Source organism: Chamaea fasciata, unplaced genomic scaffold (assembly GCF_029207755.1).
Source record: "Chamaea fasciata isolate MVZ Bird 193981 ecotype frontalis unplaced genomic scaffold, bChaFas1.0.hap1 SCAF_11, whole genome shotgun sequence".
Classification (NCBI taxonomy): Eukaryota; Metazoa; Chordata; class Aves; order Passeriformes; family Sylviidae; genus Chamaea; species Chamaea fasciata.
The window spans coordinates 17,534,443-17,556,390 of record NW_027094096.1 but is presented as its reverse complement, the minus strand read 5'-3'; the positions used below and the strand labels follow the sequence as shown (position 1 = coordinate 17,556,390).

The window sequence follows — 21,948 nt, the reverse complement described above, 5'->3', positions numbered from 1 at the left end:
CACACTGCCTCCCTTACAGGAGTCACACAGACATGCCCACACATCATCTTTCCAACTATTTCCCAGGCTCCGTCCAGGACCTCAGCACTTCCAGCCATTTGTTCCTCCTCTCATGGCTAAGCAGAAGCCTCTGAGCCCAGAGCTAACTGGAGAGGGGCCAACCATCTAGAAACAAGTCACAGACAGGGGAAATTGTCCCTCCCATGATAACAGTGCTTGATGAAGTAGCCTGTACAGGGGTAGATGAGGTTGCTACTCTATTTTGCTTGGGGAAAGCTTCCATCTGCTCCAGTGCAAAACCCAGCATGGATCTGTCCAACAGCTCTGGTGCAGGACAAGGCTCAGCTCTGGACACTGTGCAAACCAGGACTCCAGAGTGAGACATTTGTTCTCCCTCCAGCTGATCACAAACATCCCGTGAGAACCCACGTTACATATGGTGGCTCCCCCTGTCCCCTTTCTCACCTTTAGATTGCTCTACAGTACACAGAGTTAAATTACTTTTCATTTTTTAATATACTGCCATTAGGCCAATACACATTATAGTCAATAGAGATAATGTTCCTGACCCAAGAAGATTACAACTGAAATTAAGGCAAATCCATCAAAATATGACACAAAAGAGAGGGGTAATAACACAGCACAAAAACAGCCACTCTAATAAGCGTTTTTCCACTGCATAAAATACACAATCATTATATTGATCCTTCTGCTTTAATTCCAATGAGTGAGAACAGACACTAATTACTTTCCTAAATTGGGGCCAAAACAGTGCTCTTGTTATTTGGACAAGCAAGATGGTCTCAAGGCTTCAAATGTGCCGTAAACCCACAGAACAAACCCCAAACTCTCAGCACAAGCGAGCCCATCTTCTTTATGGGAGCAAAGCTTTTTCTTCACAACGGGAAGGGCTGTGTAATAAACCTGTCACATTGTGTAATATGCTGGAAAGGATTGCTCGCTTCATGGTGTGGTAAATTGTAGAGTTCACATCGTCTAGCCTTAAAATAAAAATGAAAACAAGGATAAAAGATATTTCCCTTTATTGTTTCAATTTTATGTACAAACTGTATGGCAGAAATACGTGCGCATTTGGCATCGTGGCTGAGTTCTCTGTTCCTGCAGCTGGGTCCCAGTCTAATCCTTATTTTAATGTAAATAAATGAGGCATCAGTTTTATCTCCCTCTCTCTCAGCAGAAACAATAAAACAGAGAAATCACCACTTCATTTCCAACGTCTGGTGCAGAGCTGGGACTGAGCAAGGACGAGCCTATGGGTCCATACTCCCACCAGCACCACCAAGGATGGAAAAAACAAAACAGGAAGAGAGGACTCATTACCCTACCCAGCAGAAATGTCAAGAACTTGAGTCTTAGGTGCCCCTTCTCTTGGCAGGGCAGATCTGGGAAGTGCACTGGGAGGGCAGCTGGACATCTGCAGGACAAGCTATGAAAAGCACCTCTGAATGCCAGAGTGCTTTCCAGCGTGGTCTTGAAACCCATGTTCCTCTTGATCCGTTTACTGAAATTAGATTACGAACCATAAGGGGTTTACCCAGAGGTTTGATATAGGACTAATATTTTTTTAATAGTAATTAACATTTGATTTACAGTGTTCCAGGGAACATTTCCCAAGTACCTTGAAATAAAAAGTGTGTAACTGACTTTAATTGGGGCCATGTTACAGTCACACAGGCATGATGACTTGCATCAGAGCAAAATCTGACAGGACAGCATGTGATCAAAGGTAATGCATATAGGATCACCGATGGCCCCGGAGTAACAGCCAGGCTGCAAAGTTGTTCCTGGGGCTCCTCGGCCACCAAGGGTAGCAAGAATAGTTCAAGAGGCTTATAAACAACCAGGGGCACCGGGCCCAGCAGTACTCAGACGTTCACTCCCAGGGAGTCACGGTGTCTGTGACACCCTGGGCTTGCGTGCATCTCTTTTTTTTTTAAATGTCAAAAGGTAAAAAAAAGTTACAATGGTTACAGACGCAAACATTTCTTTTCTGTGACGCTGATGAGGGAGCGTCACCTTGAATTCCTTGAATACCCTTGAATTAAGGTCAGACATGGTGGTAGTGTGCACTGACTGGAACATGTCATGGTTGGGGCAGAACAGGATATTTCTCCAAATCAGCCATAGCTGCAAGCTCACTGAATTGCTCCAAGGTGCCCGCTCACCAGAGTCTAACCTGCCACGAATGTGCACCTGGGGCAAAGCCACCCTCAAGCTGCCATCTTCCCTCTCATGGTGACACACTCACCACATCTATTCAGCCACCCATCTCTAGAAACATTTGAGCTCTCTCCACTCCATTTCAACTCCACTGAACTGAAACTGGCCGGTATGTTCAAAGGTTACATGACAAGAAGTCTCCAAAAAGACAAAGCAGGATTACATAAGGCTTGTTTCCTTTGAAAATCCAGGCAGGCTCCCAAATTGGAGTGAGTAACTTCCATTGGGAACTTAACACCCTCACTCAGTTTCTCCTGGAGCAGATTTGTCCATAGTCATCCTACACGGAGTAGCAGGATAACATCCCACACATAAGCCACCAGTCCTTACGAAAGCTTGCACAGAAGAGGTGACAGCAAACAAGCCCCACCTGGGTGCTCCCACTGCCCAGGGCCTGGAGCTGCACAGGCTTGAGGAAGGCCACAGGTGCCAGTGGAGATGGTGAGAGGGCTGCAGAGCCGAGCATCAGAGCTGTGCCATGGAACCCCAGTGGTTGAGAGCACAGACCAGCCCTGCTCCACATCACAGAGCTGCCTTCCCTCAGCTGCCAGGCCACATCCCATCGGAGCACAGGAGCAGCGTGGTGCCCCCAGCATGGATTGGGACTGTCCTACACAGTGATTAGTTGTGCCAAGGGAACAAAGCTTTATTGAGGGACACTCTCATCTGCAAGAAGGTGTTTTTTCAACAGAGCTACACTGCTCTGTTGGATTGGAGGACTGGACCTTCCCTTGAGCCTTACAGTGAAGTACCCAAGGTATCTGATTATTTGCCCTCACACAAAATACACTTTTGAATTTAAAAAACACCAGAATAAAATGCCGGAGATGAAAAGAACTCAAGCCACCCAAACGGCTTTGGAAACAGCAGCAAGTGAAGTAACACCCTGCAACATTTCATTTTATTGCAAAAGCTGGAACAAATCATGTCACCTTGACGGACCAATATCTAAGACCCTGAGCTAGAATGGCCACAAGCCCAATGTGACACAGAGGGAGTCAGTGATTCCATGCTTTTCTATTAGTTGGGTTTTTTTAATAGTCTCATCCATCATCACATGTGAGGACAAAAGAATTCCACCTTAACCATCTGCAACAGTGCAGAGACATCTGGACTAATACCCCAAACAACCCTGGACTCCAACACTGAAAATGGTCCCCAGAAAATATCGGTACGTGGCAGCACTTGCAATATTTATCTGAAAAAGGAGAATGTTTAGGGGCTAACTTGCTTTGCTTGTTACCTGAAGCAGATACAGTTATATGGCATTTCTCTGCCACAGCAACGGCACTTCACATGCAGGAAGGAGCACAGCAACTCAACTCAAGGCATGGCCAGCATGACTTGGAGCCATGAGTTCCTCCTCACTCCTTCCCAGCATGGTCGGGGTGACAGGGTGGCCCTTGGAGGGGACAGTGTCATGCTGGTGACCACCAGGTGGCAATCATGACACAGAAACACACCCCCCTCCCCAAGGGGACCTCCGGGGACTCTCAGGTTGCCCCTGTGCAGGTGACCACACTGGGTGGCCAATGCCACCACCAAACTCTTGGCAGGGGCATCTCACTTCTCTGCCCACACATAGTCACTGCGAAGACCAATCTGTGTCATTAACTGTCCTCGGAAACCTGGCACTGAACTTCCCAAGGGAAAAGGAAAGCCAAGGAAGGTGCACGGCCAGTCTGGGAGAGTTCAGCCGTAGGATGGAAAGTACCTAGAAACACCCAAGGCATCCAGGGACACGACTGTCAACTCTGGAGGGAGTTTCCTTTGTCACACTTCAAGCAGACAGTGAAGGACAATGACCAACAGGCTCTTTGCCCTGACACCTTCAAAACCATGGTGGGGGTGCCAAAGGCATATCAGGAACTTTGTGGACAGATCTAAGGGGTGCACAAAAACGCTCACAAAACAAACCATGTAAAGAGCTGCAGATCACCTGCTCTTCTCTCCTTCAGGGGGGCCGTGACCAGCAACACAACTCATTATAAACAAGGCAATATGGCTTATAAATGAGCTTATAAATGAGCCCAAAGCAAACAGAATCTTTAGGGACCTTCAAGAGGTTTCGTTGTCTTTCAGTGTTTAAACAGGCATTATTTATTGGCTAAAAACAAAAGGGGTCACCAAGGTTTTATGCTCCCATCTCCACAAGGCACTTACTGAAGTGCAACCAACTCCCAGAGGAAACGACTATGTATGAACACAGTCATGGACATTTTCTTTCCTGACAACACCCTTTATATCTTGGAAATGATCAAACCAGTCAGATGAGAAGATCCAATACCGTCAGAAGTACAAACTAAAGACACACACTTTATCCAATAAAAAAGATATTAGCCCATCCTCCTAATTTCCCCTGTTTCTGCTGAAAGGGGGGGGTGTTCATGAAAAGAAGCCAAGCAGTACAATCACCCTCCAGTCTTTTCTCAGTTGGAGTCGAAGAAGACTAAGCAATTCTCTGCCAGTAGAGAAACTTATTCTCAGTGAAGTTCACAGCACAGCCAGACTCTAGTTAAGTGGGGCTCAAAGGGAGGCCACTGCAGTTCATGCACTGCAGTTTATCTAGGAAACACTGAGTGACTTCATGGCTCACGTGGCTCTCAAGGAGCACACATGAAACTTGCTATTAGTGAGCACACAAAACAGCTACAATAAACTCTGTGAAATGGGGACTTCATCTTAGTTTACTTTTAGTCCTGTTGGCTGATAGATCTGTGCCAACAGTTTAAAAAGTTTTCTCTAGGTTTTAAGCTTTACCGGCAGTTTGAGGTGAGGACTCCCAAGCCTGCAGTGCTGATACCATACGTCGGCTGTGCTACCCCACCAGAACTGCTTTGCAAGGGGAAGAGAAAAGCCGGACTTTATGAACAACTCCCACTACTGCACATGCTCCAGATTACATCCAGATGCACCTGTAAAATCTGACCACAGTATGGCCCCAGAGTTACTACTCTGGATTACTAACTAAACCAGGACTACTACGTATTCTCAAAATAACTGAACAGATGGACCAACATCCTCCATTTCTTATTGAGACCCATTCAATAGAAACAGTGTGGCCACTCCAGGTGGAAGTTTGGCACTCTACAGGGGTTCCAAAGAAGAAAGTGAAAATGCTGAAAACCACTGTCTTCTTCATGGACAGGCAAAATGAACTTGCAATCTGGATCCAGCCCAGCATAGGCCACTTGTGTAGCGCTGCCTTAAAAATTCCGTCTTCACAGCACTGCCAGCAATTTGAACTCTGGACAGTGATGACTTTACAGTGCCTGATGAAACACACACAGTGCAACATCCTTCTCCCATGCTTCAGGAGGGAATGAATCTTCTCTTGATTTCTACTATTCCTCCTTGAACTAATGCAACTTTAAAATCACAAAACTCTGTGATTTCTTTCTAATTCTTACAAGCAAAGGCGTAAAAACTAAAGATGAGCCTCACAGCCACTGATCTTTCCCTGGCAGAAGGGAAATGTTCTGCACACTGTGTACTACTCTTCCACACAGGGAGGAAAGACAGGAAGGCTGCCAGCACCCCATGGTGCTTGTGCTGGTCAGGCTGAGCATGTGTGATGTGCGTTCCCTAGACCATGCACTCATCAATGCTGTGATGCACCAGCACTGAAGCAAGCGCTTGAAGAAACAAACATTTATGAGATTAACTAGCAATGAGCTGCCCTTTGCCCCAACATAACTTATCCACCAGAGGGACACAAGACAAGCCGCTTGTTAACAGGTTTCTGTCTCTACTGTTTGTAACAAATTAAGTGAAAACAAGAATTCAAGCTAGCAATCTCAGTCATCTCTACTTCTGATGGCAGCCACATACCCTGATGCAAAGTTGCTGTCTTCTTTCCAGTCCACGATGCGACAGATGAAGAGCATCTGTGAATAGGCCTCAGGCTTGGTGACAAAGTCTGGAGGGCAATCAGCCAAGGGCACGTAGACCCTGGGCACTCTGTGGTCCACAGGTGAGAACATGGCACACCTCTTGAAGAGTTCACTGTTCCTGTCAGCCAGAAGTTTGATGAAACCTGTAGCTGCTCGAGAATGCTTCTTTTCCAAAATATAGACCACCTGGGAGAGGCAACAGTTCCTACAATTAACAACTTCAGAGAAACTTATTTTATTTAACAGAATAAGGATACACAAAGGCTCAGCAGAGTATCTGGAAAAGTTGCAAGATCTCTATCTTGTTTTTTCCCTGAGTGTGTATATGTGTGTGTGTGCATTTTTAACTGAGTACCTATTTACAATGTATTTTCCCTGCCATCTTGCTCATGGCTATAGAAGAGCTAAGTGCTTTCCAAGTGCTAGCTCTCTACAGCAATTTTCTTGATTACAGAACAAAACCAGACAAGAAGCAGATGCTTCCAAATGCAGGGAATTAGCCACAAAATACAAGCAACTCCTGTAAAATCTTTCATTTGTATTCTCGGCCTGTGATTTCAACAGTCAGCACAGAATAGGCCAGTCCAAAAACGGTGCCGCTGGCAGATCCAATGCTAACCACAGGAAAGGATGTGCTGTTGGGAATTTGGCAGTTCTCTCCTTCTCTCTGTGCCTTCTGAAGTTAGGGGTTATTTTACCTTTATACAAGATGGCTTTGAAAAGAATAATAAATTACAATATCACTAAATAATTGTTCCAGAGAGGTGTTCATCCAGGCTATATTTTTGTAGACCATAATAAATCACTGGATAACAGAAACATTATAGCCGATTTCCTAAGCTTATACAGAAGAGTCCTTCCAGAAAGTTTCAGGAGCTGCACCTCTGCACAATTCTGAGAGCTGGAATTGCCACACTGGATGAGACTAGAGCAGCCCAGCCAACAACAGGACCAGAATCAGAAGCTGCAAGGGAAAGCACAAGACGTGAAAGAGACCTGACCCAGTCTGACCCAGCAGCCCTTTTCTGGTCTCTTAACATTCAGAGATTGACTCAAACCTTGAATCAACAGCACTAGCAGCCTTTCCAAAGTCTGTAAGAATTAATTCTGACAACTTTGGATATTCTGACACTCGTATTAGTATCCAATCTTTTTCCTGAATCTTGCTAAGTAATTTTGCATGACAAACAAATGGAATTTAACCTAGGATAATTGGTAAAAATAACAAGTCACTTGATTTTTATCAGATCAGACAATTACTCTCTCTGAAATGGAGAATGAGACTCAAAGATCAACAGATAGAGGCTACAGGGAGGCCAGGGCTGGTCTCCTTCAGCCTTTGGGAGCACACACATGCTTACTTGTCACTCTCCGTGGATTTACCTTGGCTGTCCTTTGAAGAAACTCATCTGGGAGAAGTCTGGGATCATTGACCTTGGGTCCATCATCTTGCTTTGTCCTGTGCACACCAGTGACCCCAGCAGCCTTCCCTGCATCAAACACACAGGACAGTTACTGTAGCACGTTTCCATGACAAATTTGTCTCGGGCCTTTGCTCTGAAGTACAATACAATATGCACGTAGTAGACTTATTTGAAAGGAAAAAGATCTCTCAGGTGCTAGAACTGCCAAGCATGAAGTAATTATTATTTCTCTGGACTACAACAGACAGCAGATACATGTTCACTTACCATGCAGATGTGCTGAAAACCAACAGGAATCAAAATAACTTTATAAGTAGGACTGCATCAGTCATAATAGACAAAGTGGTAGAAAATAAGTTCTGTTAATTAAATACAAGGGCTAAGAATTTTGTGGCATTTCTTAGTTGAAGTCATTAACATTACATAACCAGTCCATTCCTACATACATTCATTTAATATTTAATTTCCTTTAAAAACATTATGCAGGGTTATAAAATGTGCATTTATCTTTGAAAGTGAAATCATATCTAGTAAGCTGACCCTCTTCAGCTGTGGACCAGGCTTATGAGAAGTCTTATGGCAGCAATCACTACATATGACCAAGACCTTCCTTCCCCTGAGATCTCTGGATCAGATACTGATAATATTAAAATCAAGTGTCAACTGATTTCTAGTCTAAAATTTTCAAATGTTCAAGTATGTGAGTTTGGGAGCATCAGCATTTAACATTTACAAACATTAAAGTCCAGTGATCTTTGCCATGGAGAAGGCTGGGACTGGGCTGTTCTTGAGCTGCATCCCTGCTGACAGCCTGTGGTTACTGCTCTGCCAGAATTTTTGGGATGGAAGCATCCATGTGCACTTGTCTGGAGGGCTCATGGGAGATGGCTGACTTTTTCCATTCATATGGCAATCACATCCATCCTGAGCACATGTGCTAAAATCAGGCCTAGAGTGTTCAAAAGAAATCTTGCTTTCCTAAGGAGAGACCGTGGCACCGACTGCAAGTTTCAAGGGACGTAGCTGTCACTGCTTCCCTTAGAAGAGATGAGATAAAGCAACGTTTTGCTGAGGTCTGTGCTCCAGGAGGCCAGCAGCACTCACCCATGTGAGAAAGCCTCCAGAAGCACTGTGGTGACATGCAGACCTGTCTGTCACACAGAGCCCCAGGACGAGGCTGCTGGTGACATGATGGATGGAGGGGCGGCCGCAGCGGAGCAGTGCCGGGTGTCAGGAATGGAGCTCAGGAAGGGGGGGCAGTGGGACAGCAGCTTCTCCAAGGGTTTGGTTGTGCCCCACCATCACCAGAGCACGTTCACAGATGGCTGTGACCCCATGGAGGGCCTGCACTGCCTCCAGGCAATGTCACCCCCACAGTCGCTTGACAATGATGGCTTTGCTCTAATGACAAACTTCGGTTCTCATATGCTGCTAATTATCCTCAGCTTTGCCTTCTCATATGCTCTTCCTCACCCCAGAGATCTTTTTCTCTATGACTTTACTTTTATCTTCATTGACTTGCTAGCAATGCTGAGAGGAGAATGAACAGGTATTCAGGGGCTTAAATAAAATTCTACTTTGCTTAAAAAAGCCCCAGTAATAAAAGCAGCAAAACCATTTGTGATTCACTTCTATTGAAATGTACTCAGACTTGCCAAAAACAGCATTATTACAGGATAAAACCACCCAGAGTTTCATGGTGACAAACAAGGTACAGAAAAAAAAACTGCTTGTATGGTTGTAAGCAGTTAAAAAGTGGGGGATACCAAGGTTATTTCACTTGCTTACCTCCTCTAAGGTTTCTGCCAGCTAAAGGTCATACCGGGCAATCATTTAGCAAAGAATGAAAGCCAGAAGCCATTTTGTTTTCTTATAAATTTTCAAGTGATCAGTTAACAGTTTATGGTGTGTCAATCATAAAGACAGCCTGGGCAAAGAACAAGATGATCTGGAACAGAGGAAAACTGGACAGCACAGAGGACAAGGGGAAGTTGGGAGCCTTCCAAAGGCCATGCCTCCAGGCACACCTGCCACAAGCCCAGGGCTTTACTGGAGTGAACTCTCCCCAAGGAACAGTACATACTGGTGGGAAGAGAAACCAGAACTAAACATGTTTAGGAAAAAAGCAAGAGATGCATTCACTGCTCTCCCAGCATAGCAGAACAACAGCAGTGACTCAAGGTTCAGCAGGCAAGAATGAAAAAAGCACCCGGAGCCACACGAGGAACATGTCCTTGTTAGCACTGACTTTTTTCCACTTATCCTTCCAACGCCCATCACTCCAAAAAAGTCACTTGGAAACTTTCACTGAAGCCATTTTCTCAGTCAAAAAGAAGCCAGCAGGGATGTCCTGGGGAAGTAACACATACAGACATGCAAAAGAACAGGAGCACCAGGATGCAGCTGTCACAGGGAGATCAGCAAATGGGTGGTCAGGCCTTCCTTGGCCTGAGATGAAGAACATTCAGGGGTGGAGCACTACCCACCTTCCTGCTAAAGACAAGCCCCATGTGAACCCAGTACAGGTATCAGAAAGCACCCAAATTCCCACCATGGCAGGTGATAGAACTTGCCTTTTCTTTCACAGCCAGCAGCAACCAGAGGCCTTTGGTTGGCTGGAGAGTGTCTTCTTCAGGGGTCTCTCCAACTTCAGCATCCCACCCAAAAGATCCTGGGATTATGAGAGACTCCAGCAGGCAGAGTCTGGAATCTACAACTACTCCATCAACAGAAAGAAAAAAGGAAGCCAATCCCAGCCATCTACTTCTTCTTACCCATCTTTTTTAATGCCATCTGATGGCATCTGTAAATGCCATCACACACATTTACTAAGGGCGAAGGCTCCTGAAACAAAGGACAGGGAAGAAGAGACACGAGGAACTCTGTACTCCTGGAGCTAAGAGATGTAGACTTCCCTATAACTTGTAGCTGCTCCTTTCAAAGTCAAAATTCTGTTGGTACCAGGGCTACATCTAATGCTCAGGGGTCTACAGCAGCAAAGCACCAGCCAGGAGGAATCCCTGTGACAAATCCTTCAGCTCAGAAGGGACAACTACCCAGACCCAATGTCCACCTAGCTCAATTGTCAAATTACTGCATAGGAACCTCAGTCACAGCAGCAATAACCTGCCAAGACACCCGAGTTCCCTGAACACATCTCTGACAGTCCCTCTTCTTCATTTCACATCCTCCTCCCCTCCAGGGGAGCTGAGCAGAGAGGGGCAGTAATAGGGCCCCACTAGAGACTGATGGTCTAGAAGATCTCAGCTGGGAGATCCAAACATCTCCCACAAAAGGGAAGAGGCATGAAGGTAACCCTAAAGGAGAGTTAACTTGTGAGAGGAGCAGGATTTTGTGTAGGGACGGTGGGAAGAAACTCCTTGCATGATGCCAAACTAAAAACGAATTATTCTGACCCCTTTACTGCAGTGGTTATCCAATGACCATTCAATATTTCCACCCTAGGCAAAGACATGTTTTCTGAGAAAGATTTACTATGTTAGCTTGGGCAGTACTTCATAAGCTTATCTTACAGTGAAAACACACTTCAGCAACCAGGATCCAGTGAAACTGCATTATAATCTCAGTGTTTTCCTTTCAGCGATTATCTGACAAACCAAAACTGTAATAGTCTTACTTAAAAAAAAAAATTAGGCACTAGACACAAAAAGCAATTCAAATTAGTTATGTTATTACCAATGAATAGATCCAGGACACTTGGAATTTGCCTCCCTCTGTAAGAGATCGGTTTAGGCAGCTTCAATACACACTTAGATTTGCCTGACAGGCATTCCTAGGTCAAACATTACTTTTTTTAAAGCTCCCCAAATTTCCTTTTACAATTCAATTACCATCACATTAAAAGGTGGCCAAAGTGGACCAAAAATCATCAGACTAGAATTCTGATTACTTATGACAGATCCAAAATTATTTTCACTAGGTTTGCATTGGTCACTGTGGAAATTTGCAATTCTGTCCAAAAAGAATACAATTAAAGATGCAATATCCACTTGCAAACGAAAATATATCATAGTTTCAGATCTCAAACACAACTTACTGAAAAAAAATAAAAATCTCCCTCCCTGAATGGAAAAGGCCAAGTTTTTTAAGAAAATAGTTCAATGTTTGCTACTTCAGCTAGGAAAAAAATGTACTTGAGAAGCTGGGTTACTCTACATGGGAGTATTAAAGAATCCCATCAGAAAATACTGTTCTTCAGCTCAGTGCTTAGATACCAGCGTAGCTGTAAACCTTTCAGTGGCAAAGCCAACTACTTACTAATGAAGCAACAACACTTAGGTTCTCTGACGTCTGCTTCAAGGAGCAGTTTTCAGTATATTATGTTTTAGTACCAGATACCTAAGTGGTGTAAACCAGACCGATTTATTATAAATACCTCCAGGACTGTGTGTCTCACACACAAAGGATATGTTTTTGCCATTCTGCCTATATCAGCACACAACAGACATTAGGAAATGAAACTCCCTTCAACCCAAAAGCGATACACGCATACCCAGAGATTTGCTCAGGGTTACACTATACTGCTACAATCTTAATTTTTAGGGTTAACAAGAAGGAAATGTTGCTGTTTAGAAGAAAGTACAAAGACTCTTCATATTCTGCAACTGATGGTTTATTGGCACAGAACAGCTTTTTTCTTCAGACCACAAACCTACTGAAAGGTAGGGAACAAGGAAAGTGCTGTTTCACTTGGTACCAGGTACTATCCAAAACTGGAACCTATTTTAAACAACCTATAAGTAGGGTCACCTAGGAAAGTAATCATGGAAAAAGCGGTACTTTGTATTTGTATCTCCACACACAAAGCTTTCCACCTGCAGTGGAGGAAAGACAGGTATTTCACTGTGACAAGACTCTTAAGCCAACAGCCTTGGAATTTAACACATGTGGCCTGTCCAAAATCAGCCTAACAGCTCCCATGTGCAATTGAAGAGGGCTCTGCAGTAAGAAGCAAAGCAGCCCCAAACCATGCAGCACTCCTGAGTTGTCTCCTCGCAGAGCTGTGTGTCTAAGGAACAGGACTAACCTCCTCAAAGATGTTTATTTTTGAATACTCATTTAAACAAACTTACCCTGCCACAGCTGTTCATGACTTAATACCTGAGCACACACACCTGCCTGCCCAAGGCCACACTGAAGAGAGGACTGGGAGACTCAGATGATTAGCATCAAGATTTTTGAAGATGCACAGGCAGGAAGAGACCCTCAGAGAGGGAAAGGAAAGGCTTAATAACAGATGTGTAGTGCACAGACAAGCACCTGCAGCAGCAGAGCAAAGGCAGTGTGAAGAGGTGAGTACAGCTGGCTCCCTCAGTCACGCAAGGCAGCCAAGCATGTAACTCTTTACTTATATTTAGCCACCTCCACAAGGAGGGATGGAGGGGATGGCAGAATGATGAGACAAGAGTGTCACTTTCCCTTAGAACCCTCCAAGTCTGATCCACAGCAAAGATCAACATAATTTTGGGAAGCTGCCATGTAGCCCAGCAGATCAGATCGTAGCTGTCTCAGCAGCCACATAACATTACCACAACCATAGCACGGCTGTGTAACCCTACACAGACCTCCTGGCCCTCTCGTGTCCTTGAGAAGCAGTCAGTCAGCAGAGGGTTGGAAGCCTTATTGCAACAGAATTAAGCCTACAAAAAATCAGGTGGTGCTGCAGTCTACAGAAATACAGTTCTATTACATTAATGACAAGCAAAATTAAAATGTTACAAAAATAATTCCATTGAGTATTTTGCCTACTTGCTTAACGTTCTTCCTTCCCGCAGGTGCATTTGTTCCTAAAGTCTGTGAGTCCAATATTACTATTCCATGGAAAATATGTTGGCTGAATGAATCCTAATCTGCCTCATCCTGGAAATCTTGCTGCTAACAATGACCATACTGTTTATCTCCACACCCACCATTCACTCTCTGTATCATGCCCTCTCATTTACTTGACCTAAACTTGTAACTCAAAGGAGAAACATAGGTGAACTCAGGAACATATGGTAATATGCTGAACTTAATCTAATTCCTGTTACCTAATTGCCTAAGTAATTTATTTTTTCCAGTACTTAAGAAGTCGTTTGGGGGTCAAGACAACTTACTAGGGAAGAACAGTGTAAGGAACTTTCCCAACATTAACTTCCATTGCAGGCTTCAGCTTTACAACAAAAGAATAACTGGAGTTTTTTCAGCCTGTAGCATTTAATCAATGCAACCATAAAGCCCAATTTGTTTAATACCCGTAGAACACTTTTTTTCAGTTGCTATACTGTTTATTCTGCTAGAAATGTATGCTGTCATTTAAGAAAAGTTACAGCAACAACCGGAAGAGCTAGATCCAGAGACCCACAAACATGAACTTAGGATAAACCAATACAGAGCTGTCTCAGGCAGCTGAAACTGCTCCAGCTTCTCTGCTGGCTTTCCAGGCTTCAGCAGAGTGAAACTGATCCGATTTTTGACAGTTCCACCTCAAGGATTTCTATTAAAAGCCATGTAACTGAGAAGATTTCCTGGTGAGCTTTCGCTCTGCTGTGGCCTAGAAATTTTAAGAGCTATGCAGTGGAGATGATCCATCTCCAGAAAGCTGCAGGCTAGGAAAGAGCAGTGAAGCTCCTTAAAAGCACTTAGAGTGAACGGGAGCCTCTGGAGAGGAGAGAACAGAACACTTGTTCCTTCCAGCAGACAGTGATGTTGGTGGACTCCAAATATGCCAGACTTCATAAACTGAAAGAGGGGTGCTAAACTGAAAGAAGGGTGAGCCTGAGCAGAGCAGAGGTTCAGCACGTAATCCGCATTTTTGTCACCATTATTTCCCTACCAGACCTGGCCAAGGAGAGGAGCAGCAGTAACTCTCTGAACTCTGCCTGGGCCAATATGAGACACTAGTAACTGCAGGACCTCAGGTGCCAGAGGAAGGCACAAAAGGCAAGTAGGCACCTTGTCAAGCTTAGAAGAAGAGAGAGGACATAAAAGCACTAGAGGGGACATGGAAGTGCATGAGAAGTGCAGAAGCGCAAAACAGACTAAACTCTGAGTTACAAATACATTTTTCTGTTTTGCTAGAAAGATCCAAAAACCCTTCTAAGTACTGACTCTAGAACATCATCTGGAGAAAAGGAAGGCTTGATGCCATTATTACACAACCATATAGTGATCTTACCAAACACCACCATTTCAGTTAAGCCAAGCAATCCTGAAATACTCAAAATACAGCCTCCAGTCAGCAGCACTACGGACACCAAGCAATTTTAGGTTATCATTTCTGACCTTATCAGGACTACTAGAGACTGACAGTCACATCTGACTTGACAGAGATTGACCACTATCCACCTGGTGAACGCTGAACAGACAGGGAGACATGAGCAAATTCTGCAGCAGCTTTCAAATTCTGTTTGGAACAAATTCTGCCGAACCTACCCATTATCCACTGGTTACTCAGTTTGTGTGAGCCTACTCTGCCTGTAAATGAGCTATTTCTGTTCAAACTTCATTACGTCAAGGCAGCGAGCAAGCTTCAGATATTCACATATCCAAGCTCTGATCTGCAATAGTGGAGGTGTGAGTGGAAAACCTGAACAAACAAAACTCTCTGATTGCTGCCAGGGCAGCAAGTGCACCAGCTTGATGGCTTCCACCCCTGTGGGAAGCAGGATATCTTGTGTATCTGGTGTAGTAAGATCTCCCGTGAGAAGAGATGAAAAAAGCCGAGCAAACGAGTTTGACAAGGATAGCCTTTGGCATAGTGACACTGTTTTACAAACTTTTATTTGAATATCATTTTGCTAAAGAAGGGCTGAGGCAGTTTTATGAGAACAGCTGCCATTCTCATGAGTGCAAGCAGCTGCTACCGTTCAATTGATGATATTTCTTTATCAGAGAAATCTGATTCCAATATTTAACAAGAGACAGCTCACATTTGTAGGAAACTCATGCGACACACAGTCTCTGTAGGGATACAGCACCATAAACTGTTATGTACAGAACATTTTGCACTTTTCCCAGGTTGAGAGATACAGAGAGTTTCCATTTTTTATTACATATTGAAATGGAGTATAAAGAAAATCCTCCTACCGCAGTGAAAAGTCACAGAAGTAATGTACTCTAGGTCAGTAGTAAGTGATAAGATAAAAGTTACATGACCTCTGTTGCAGTAGTCAATGTGAATGAGGATTAAGAAGAATTACAGACCTGGCAAAGGTCATTTTGACTTTTGACATGGATTCTGCGGACAGAAGTGACACAGAGTAAGCTGAAGTCTCAGGATACAACACAGAGGACTTGTATGTCTGTTCCAAGCACTCTAGGGATTTAATTTTTTCTGTGTACACACTGGTGGTTCAGATACTGCCAGGATGCCACTGCCTTGTTCTCTGCCCACATTTCAGTAGGGCACAGAAATCCCAAAAAGAGTTTGAAGGACACTACTAAGGAAGCTGAGAAACTTTATTCAGGGTGTTCATTCTTACTGTCTTTTTAAGGGAAAAAAAAAGTAGAAAGTTTGTTCAGCATATAGATATTTACACTTTGGAAATACAGATGAAAATCCAAGAGAAAAAGATATATTTTCAATTTTGCAAGACCAAATACCAAAGCTTAACATTCAGACAATTTAAGAGTGGAACAGGACAATACTGGTCTTTGTGTAGAACCAGGTCCTGGAGAGCAGAATGGCTGTCACTTCCTCAACTAAAAACTTTTCAAAGTGATCTTTAACCCCACTTCTTTGGAAGAAAAGCCCAGATAAGTGGAGCAAACTCATTTGACCAGGACATCTTCTGGCAGAGTGACACCAATTGTGAATTTCTATTTAAATATCCTTGAGCAAAGCAAGCCTGACCCACTTTTATGAGCACAGGAAAGTACATGGGCTGGGAATGAGGCCGAACGCAATGGTGTCCTCACTTCCATGGACTTCCCTCTTGCTTATCCCATTCCTTCTGGAGACTCAGGAACAGAAAGGCAGGAAGCACAGCTCTCAAAACAGCAGCACTTAGTGAAGACAGATTCAACATCTGAGTCAAAGACTTGTGCATAATAACAATTTCTACCAGCTTGCCCTAAGCCCCACAGAGGCACAGGAAATCCAAGGTACAATGACTTCAGGGAAATTCAGTCCCTCAAATCTAGGCCATAATCAGTATGCACAATGTTTCATGCTTCAGAGCTCCTGACAGCAAGGGCCAACCCCAAAATTCTTTGCCCCAGCATGTAACTAGAGATGGAGAAGGTGACTGTGCTCTGAAGAGGAACAGAGCCATGAAGGGATGGGACAGAGGCCAAGGTAGAAAAGACATCAAAACAGTCTGCACTCCCAGAGTGCTCTTATTCGAATGACACGTCTACTTTTATTCTTCATGGTTCATTCTGACCATCGGCATCAGAACAAATGAGCCAGCAGAGATACTGTGCAATCCTACTCCTACCTCAGAAAGGACAAAAGGCATCTTGCAATTGAGAGCAGAAAACTGCAGGGCTTGTGTTCATGAACAAAGATTTGAGCAAAGTCTCAACCTGGCTCTGGGTTTTTTGCCCAGAATAAGTAAAATGTATTTTTGATTCCATTACAGTAGTTATGGATAATTTTCACCTCCAGAAATCTCGTGGGTTTTTTGCTGAGTTTGAATTTTGGGTAGGTCTTTTATATAAATATATGGATCTTTTTATAAATAGACATACACACACACACACACACACGTGTGCAAATAAATACATTTAGTGTACATGAAAACATTATAGACTGTTTCTTGATTTTGTTTTGTTAATATAGCATCATTGATAGAATCTTTGGCCAGCCTAAAACCTTCAAAAAACCCTTCCAAAAAAGGAAGAAAGCCCATAACAAGTGCTCATTTAAGACTTGTGCTGGCCACAGAAAATTCCTCCTGCTCCCTCCTGTGTATAAAGCCATGCAATGGGATCGTGTGATAAAACCCTGCAAAGCAATTCTCTCAGGAAAAGCAAGCAAAGCACTGAGTTTGGTGGGTCAGGAAGAAATCCCCCCGTGAATCCTGACTTCCATCCACCTCTCTGTTTTACTGCAGTAGCTGTTTCCAGCTGAAGAGATGTAACATGAAAGAAAAGTCTCATATGCATGAAGTTCAGCTGGCAGCAGCAGCCAAGCAGCTCTCCCAGGAGAGGCCCATGTTGTCCAGGGACAAGCACCTCCACTCACCACAGCCCCAACCCTCCAATGCTCTCTGCCTCTGATGCCAGCACCACGTTCCAGTGGATGGCCTTAGGAAGTCCAGCTGATTTTACCCTCTGAGGTTTAGTTCTGCCTTGAAAAAGCATATGTTTGGTGCTTTTAAAAAAGTATTTTGAGCCACACCTGTGAAGGCTGAATTTGGCAGGATTTTTTTCTTTTTTTCATGACAGTTATCAGTGATGCTAGAATAACTATAGCTGTTTTCCTGGCAAGACTGAAAATCTGGGTAAGTGATGATATGAGAAACTGTATGAAGGACAGGAAACAAGCCAAAGCAATCATCAACTACTCAAAAACACCTTCAAAAAATCAGCATCATAAACTTTATATGTATGAAAAAGGGAGGGTATTAAAAAGCAGAGAAAGAAGAAAGTAGGGAAAACTCCATATGGGTTATAGGGCCAAAGAAGCTGAAGAAAATATTAAAAGAGGTGATAGCAAAACACAGACTCAGCAGAAATCTAACTGGCACATCCACACCAGCCACAAGGCTTGTTACGGATGAACATGGAACTGCCTTGAAAACAAAAGAAAACAATTGGCTTAGGCAACGACAGTGGAAAAGCTGGATTTCAACTGTGCAGACAATAAGCTGATCTCACATCTCTCCTACAAATATTCTCCAGAGATAGAACCAAATGGCAAAATCCACTCAGATGGCACAGATTTTGCGAGATGACTTGATAACTTCCAACACAGATCACTCCAGAGCATCTCGAGGAACTATGATGCACCAAAAACCTCTCATCAACTCTTTAAACTAAAGCACAGTCATACAACTAAAGTAAAATGCTGACTAAAGCCTGTATCTGTTTTAGAAGCTGGTATCAAACTAGTATGTACTTCTACAATGATTAATTTGGCATTGCTGTCAGAAGCAACACAGATGCAACAGACACAACATGTGACTCAAGAGAATTGTTGAGTCAAAGTGGCCCAGTGGTGTGCAGCTGCAATAGACTGCAAAACAGCTGGGGTTAAAAACCACCTGTGTAAAACATCCACAGACGGGATGAGTAACTCCCAAATCAAACCATATCCTGGAAAGGAATGGAACAAGATATGAGTTGGTTCACGTGCCTTGGCAGGAGCTCAACAGTGGAGATACCCAGAAGGAAATAGCATCACAAACTGGTAGGGTGGCAGCTCCATTCATGAGGTGAAACCAATGCTTTGTCATAAAAACTACAACACTTCCACTCAAATATTATTTCCTGCTTTATTAACAGATGGATGTGAAAAATGGAAGTCTACCAACACTACAGGCAGGGGTCTGTGCATCTTCAAATATCTCAGGAAAACACAAGGTATTAAATAGGACAGCTTTATAACCACCAAGATTTGTCAGAGTCCAACAACTCTTTAGGTCCAGAGTTACTGCCGCCTTTTCTGGACAACTGGGGCAAGCAACAGGAGCACACCAGAATAACTGTCCCGGCAAACCTTCCAGGAGCAGCTGAAGGCAAACGTTAAATGTGCCAATTGTCAGAATCCTTTCAACACAGAGCTCTTCAGAAAGGGATTTAATGCTAGAAAGGACATGTAAAGAGCTGCATAAGCGTTAGTTTTGGGACAGGGGAGCCTATTTTATTTTGCCCTAAGCAACACTTGATGGCTTGGATAGAATTCAGATTCAGAATAAAATAGATCTGCCTTCAAAACAGATCGCATAATTGGCTTTAGGTTTTAGTGCAATTTTCCTTTTAAACAGACCAAATCTTTAAGTTGCTCATAACTGAACTGTTTGAAAACAGCAACAAACTTAACTGCCCCCGAGGATATATATTCTTATCCCCAAACTGAGACACACAGATTGGCCAGCCGAGCTGAAAGGAAGGAAAACGCTACAGCAGCATCTTGAATTAAACAGCAACCAGACAGCCCCGAGAATTGCAAATCTGAAGATTTGACTTCTGTTTCGCAGATTTACTTTGCACCAATCAAAACCACATAAACCCCAGCCATTAATATCCATTCAAAACCATGAAGACAGTTTAGCAGAAAGGGATAGAAGTGATAAGGCATTAAGCTTTTATGCCTGTATTTTATATCTCGCAGCAAAGCGAGGCAACCAAGTAACACTTCAACGGTTTGCTCGAATAAAGGCCTAAAATCAGCAATCTGATCTACTCACCCTTTTCACCAGTATCCAGGGAAAGTTTCTTAATGTCATCAGTCAACATATCCTGCAAGTGGTCTTGTCCATGCTCTGCATCATTATCATCAAATTGAGCTTCTATAATGACATCCGGACTTTGAGCATCGCCTTTCGCTGTCTCTTGTGGAATGCAAGTCCCCAACATATCCTCAGGGACGTCTGATTCATGTGTGACTTCTGTTTCTTTGTCACTACCATCTGGCTTTATTACCTGAAGGAGCAGGGGATTAAAAAAACAGAAGCAAGCTAAATCACTGGACTGAAGAAAGAAAACATTATCTTTCCTTTTTCATTTGCATCCCCAAGGAGCTGACAATGAATTGTGGGTGGCTGGTGGCACACTGCAATTGCTGTGTAATTAGCCACAGATATTGCACAATCAAAAGAGGTACCTCAGTAGGATAAAGACTGGAACGGCATAGCTTTTGCAATACCTCAACTGTGACAATAATGTATCCAAAGTGTATCTAGAGCATAACCATACAGTTCCTGCCAAGCCTCTAATCAGCTCTGCAGAAGTTAGGAGTAAACACAGGCAGGGAGGAGGATACACTACAATTTAATAGGTTGCTTAGACCATTGTTCCCCAAGATACACTAATCATCTCAGGATGTCCCAAACCTTAAGCAGTTCCACTGAATGCTGGGATCATGTCAAAGCTCCTCCACACAATTAGGAACAGACTGAAAAAGCAGAGATTAGAGAACGTGGTGCCCTGTGACCTGTGGAAGAACTGGACTGTGGCAGCTTGCTAAGGCACCAAGCTTTACGTTTATTTTACGCTGTGTTTTTATTGTTAAGAGCACTCAGTTATTGCCATTACTTATACAAATCTCCAAATCAAATTGCTGAAGAAGAGCCCAACTCCCAGCAAAGCAGACTCCAGACCTGAATGGCATCCCTCATTGCACGTGACAGGGGCAGGAACTGCCCCAGCTCAGGACATAATGACCTAAGTGGTTGATACCTTGGACACACAAGCCTTAACCAGCATCCGTCCTGCAACCAACAGTGAGCTGCAAACACCTACACGGCTGGAGAACCCAGATCCAGGTTTCAGTTTCCAAAATGTTTATGTTTCACTCAAGCTATGGCACTTCAGAGTGAGATGAAAACTAGTTCAGAGTAAGAAATAACCTACTAAACATAAAATCATAAAGATACTGGGTAACTCCATTCCAATGCCCTCCCAGTGACTGAGCTCCCCTCCAGCTGGTGCTGGTGTTTGCCAGGCAGGTAATTCCCCAGAGATGCTCCTCCAAGCTCCCCAGTCCTCAGCATCAAAACCCAGCACAAGACAGCAGCAACTCATGCCACCAGCAATGCATGTGAAGGGCTCTTTAAAAATGCAATAAAACAAGAGAAACAATTTTTTGGTAACATACTTTATACGATCCATATAGTTGCCAGAAATAAACATAAATAACCTCAACAGGTGCTACCTGAAGGCACCTGTTCCAAGTAAGAAAATAGAAGTCAAAAAAGCTCCACAAATTATTCTTCAGTAACTAAAAGGCAAATAAATCAAAATCAGACCTGTACAGGGAATACTTTCACAGCTTTACATACAAAGAGCTACAGTCGTGCTTTCAACAAGTATCCATTTCTTTGTAAGCTTTTCACAATGCATAACAGAAATAAGATCAATTCTAAAATGGGGCTGAATTCAAGTCTTTAAAAACAAAAACTCAAATGACATTGCTTTGAACCCTTGTTACCTTTTGTGACTCTTCTTCCCATCATTATTTTCATTTTTTTAACATGTATATGATTTGTTACCATAGCAGATTTTGACTCAAACATTAAATTGCAACAAAAAAGGGAAAAAGTTTGGCAGAAGGTGGGAAAATGGCTGATGATTAAACCTGGCTACAATTGGTACATAAAATACTGACACACAATGGTCTGGGCAAGAACAGTCTATTAGATTAGAGAGCTGACAAGGCTCCACACGCTAGTGACTCTGCCAGTGTACCTATCCAAAAAGAAAACCAGTGTCAACAGTAATGT

General features: G+C 43.4%; 1 protein-coding gene across 2 annotated transcripts in view; it reads right to left on the bottom strand.

Annotated features, from left to right (window-relative positions):
- Positions 1–21,948, bottom strand: part of DIS3L2 (DIS3 like 3'-5' exoribonuclease 2) — a 180,263-nt gene that overhangs the window by 104,085 nt on the left and 54,230 nt on the right. For both annotated transcript variants that reach the window (XM_066193441.1, XM_066193442.1), the window contains exons 7-9: positions 19,915–20,149; positions 7,518–7,624; positions 6,073–6,320 (exon numbers count right to left, since the gene is read on the bottom strand). In XM_066193441.1, coding sequence (XP_066049538.1) covers positions 6,073–6,320; positions 7,518–7,624; positions 19,915–20,149 — 590 coding nt within the window. The remainder of the gene's footprint in view (positions 1–6,072; positions 6,321–7,517; positions 7,625–19,914; positions 20,150–21,948) is intronic.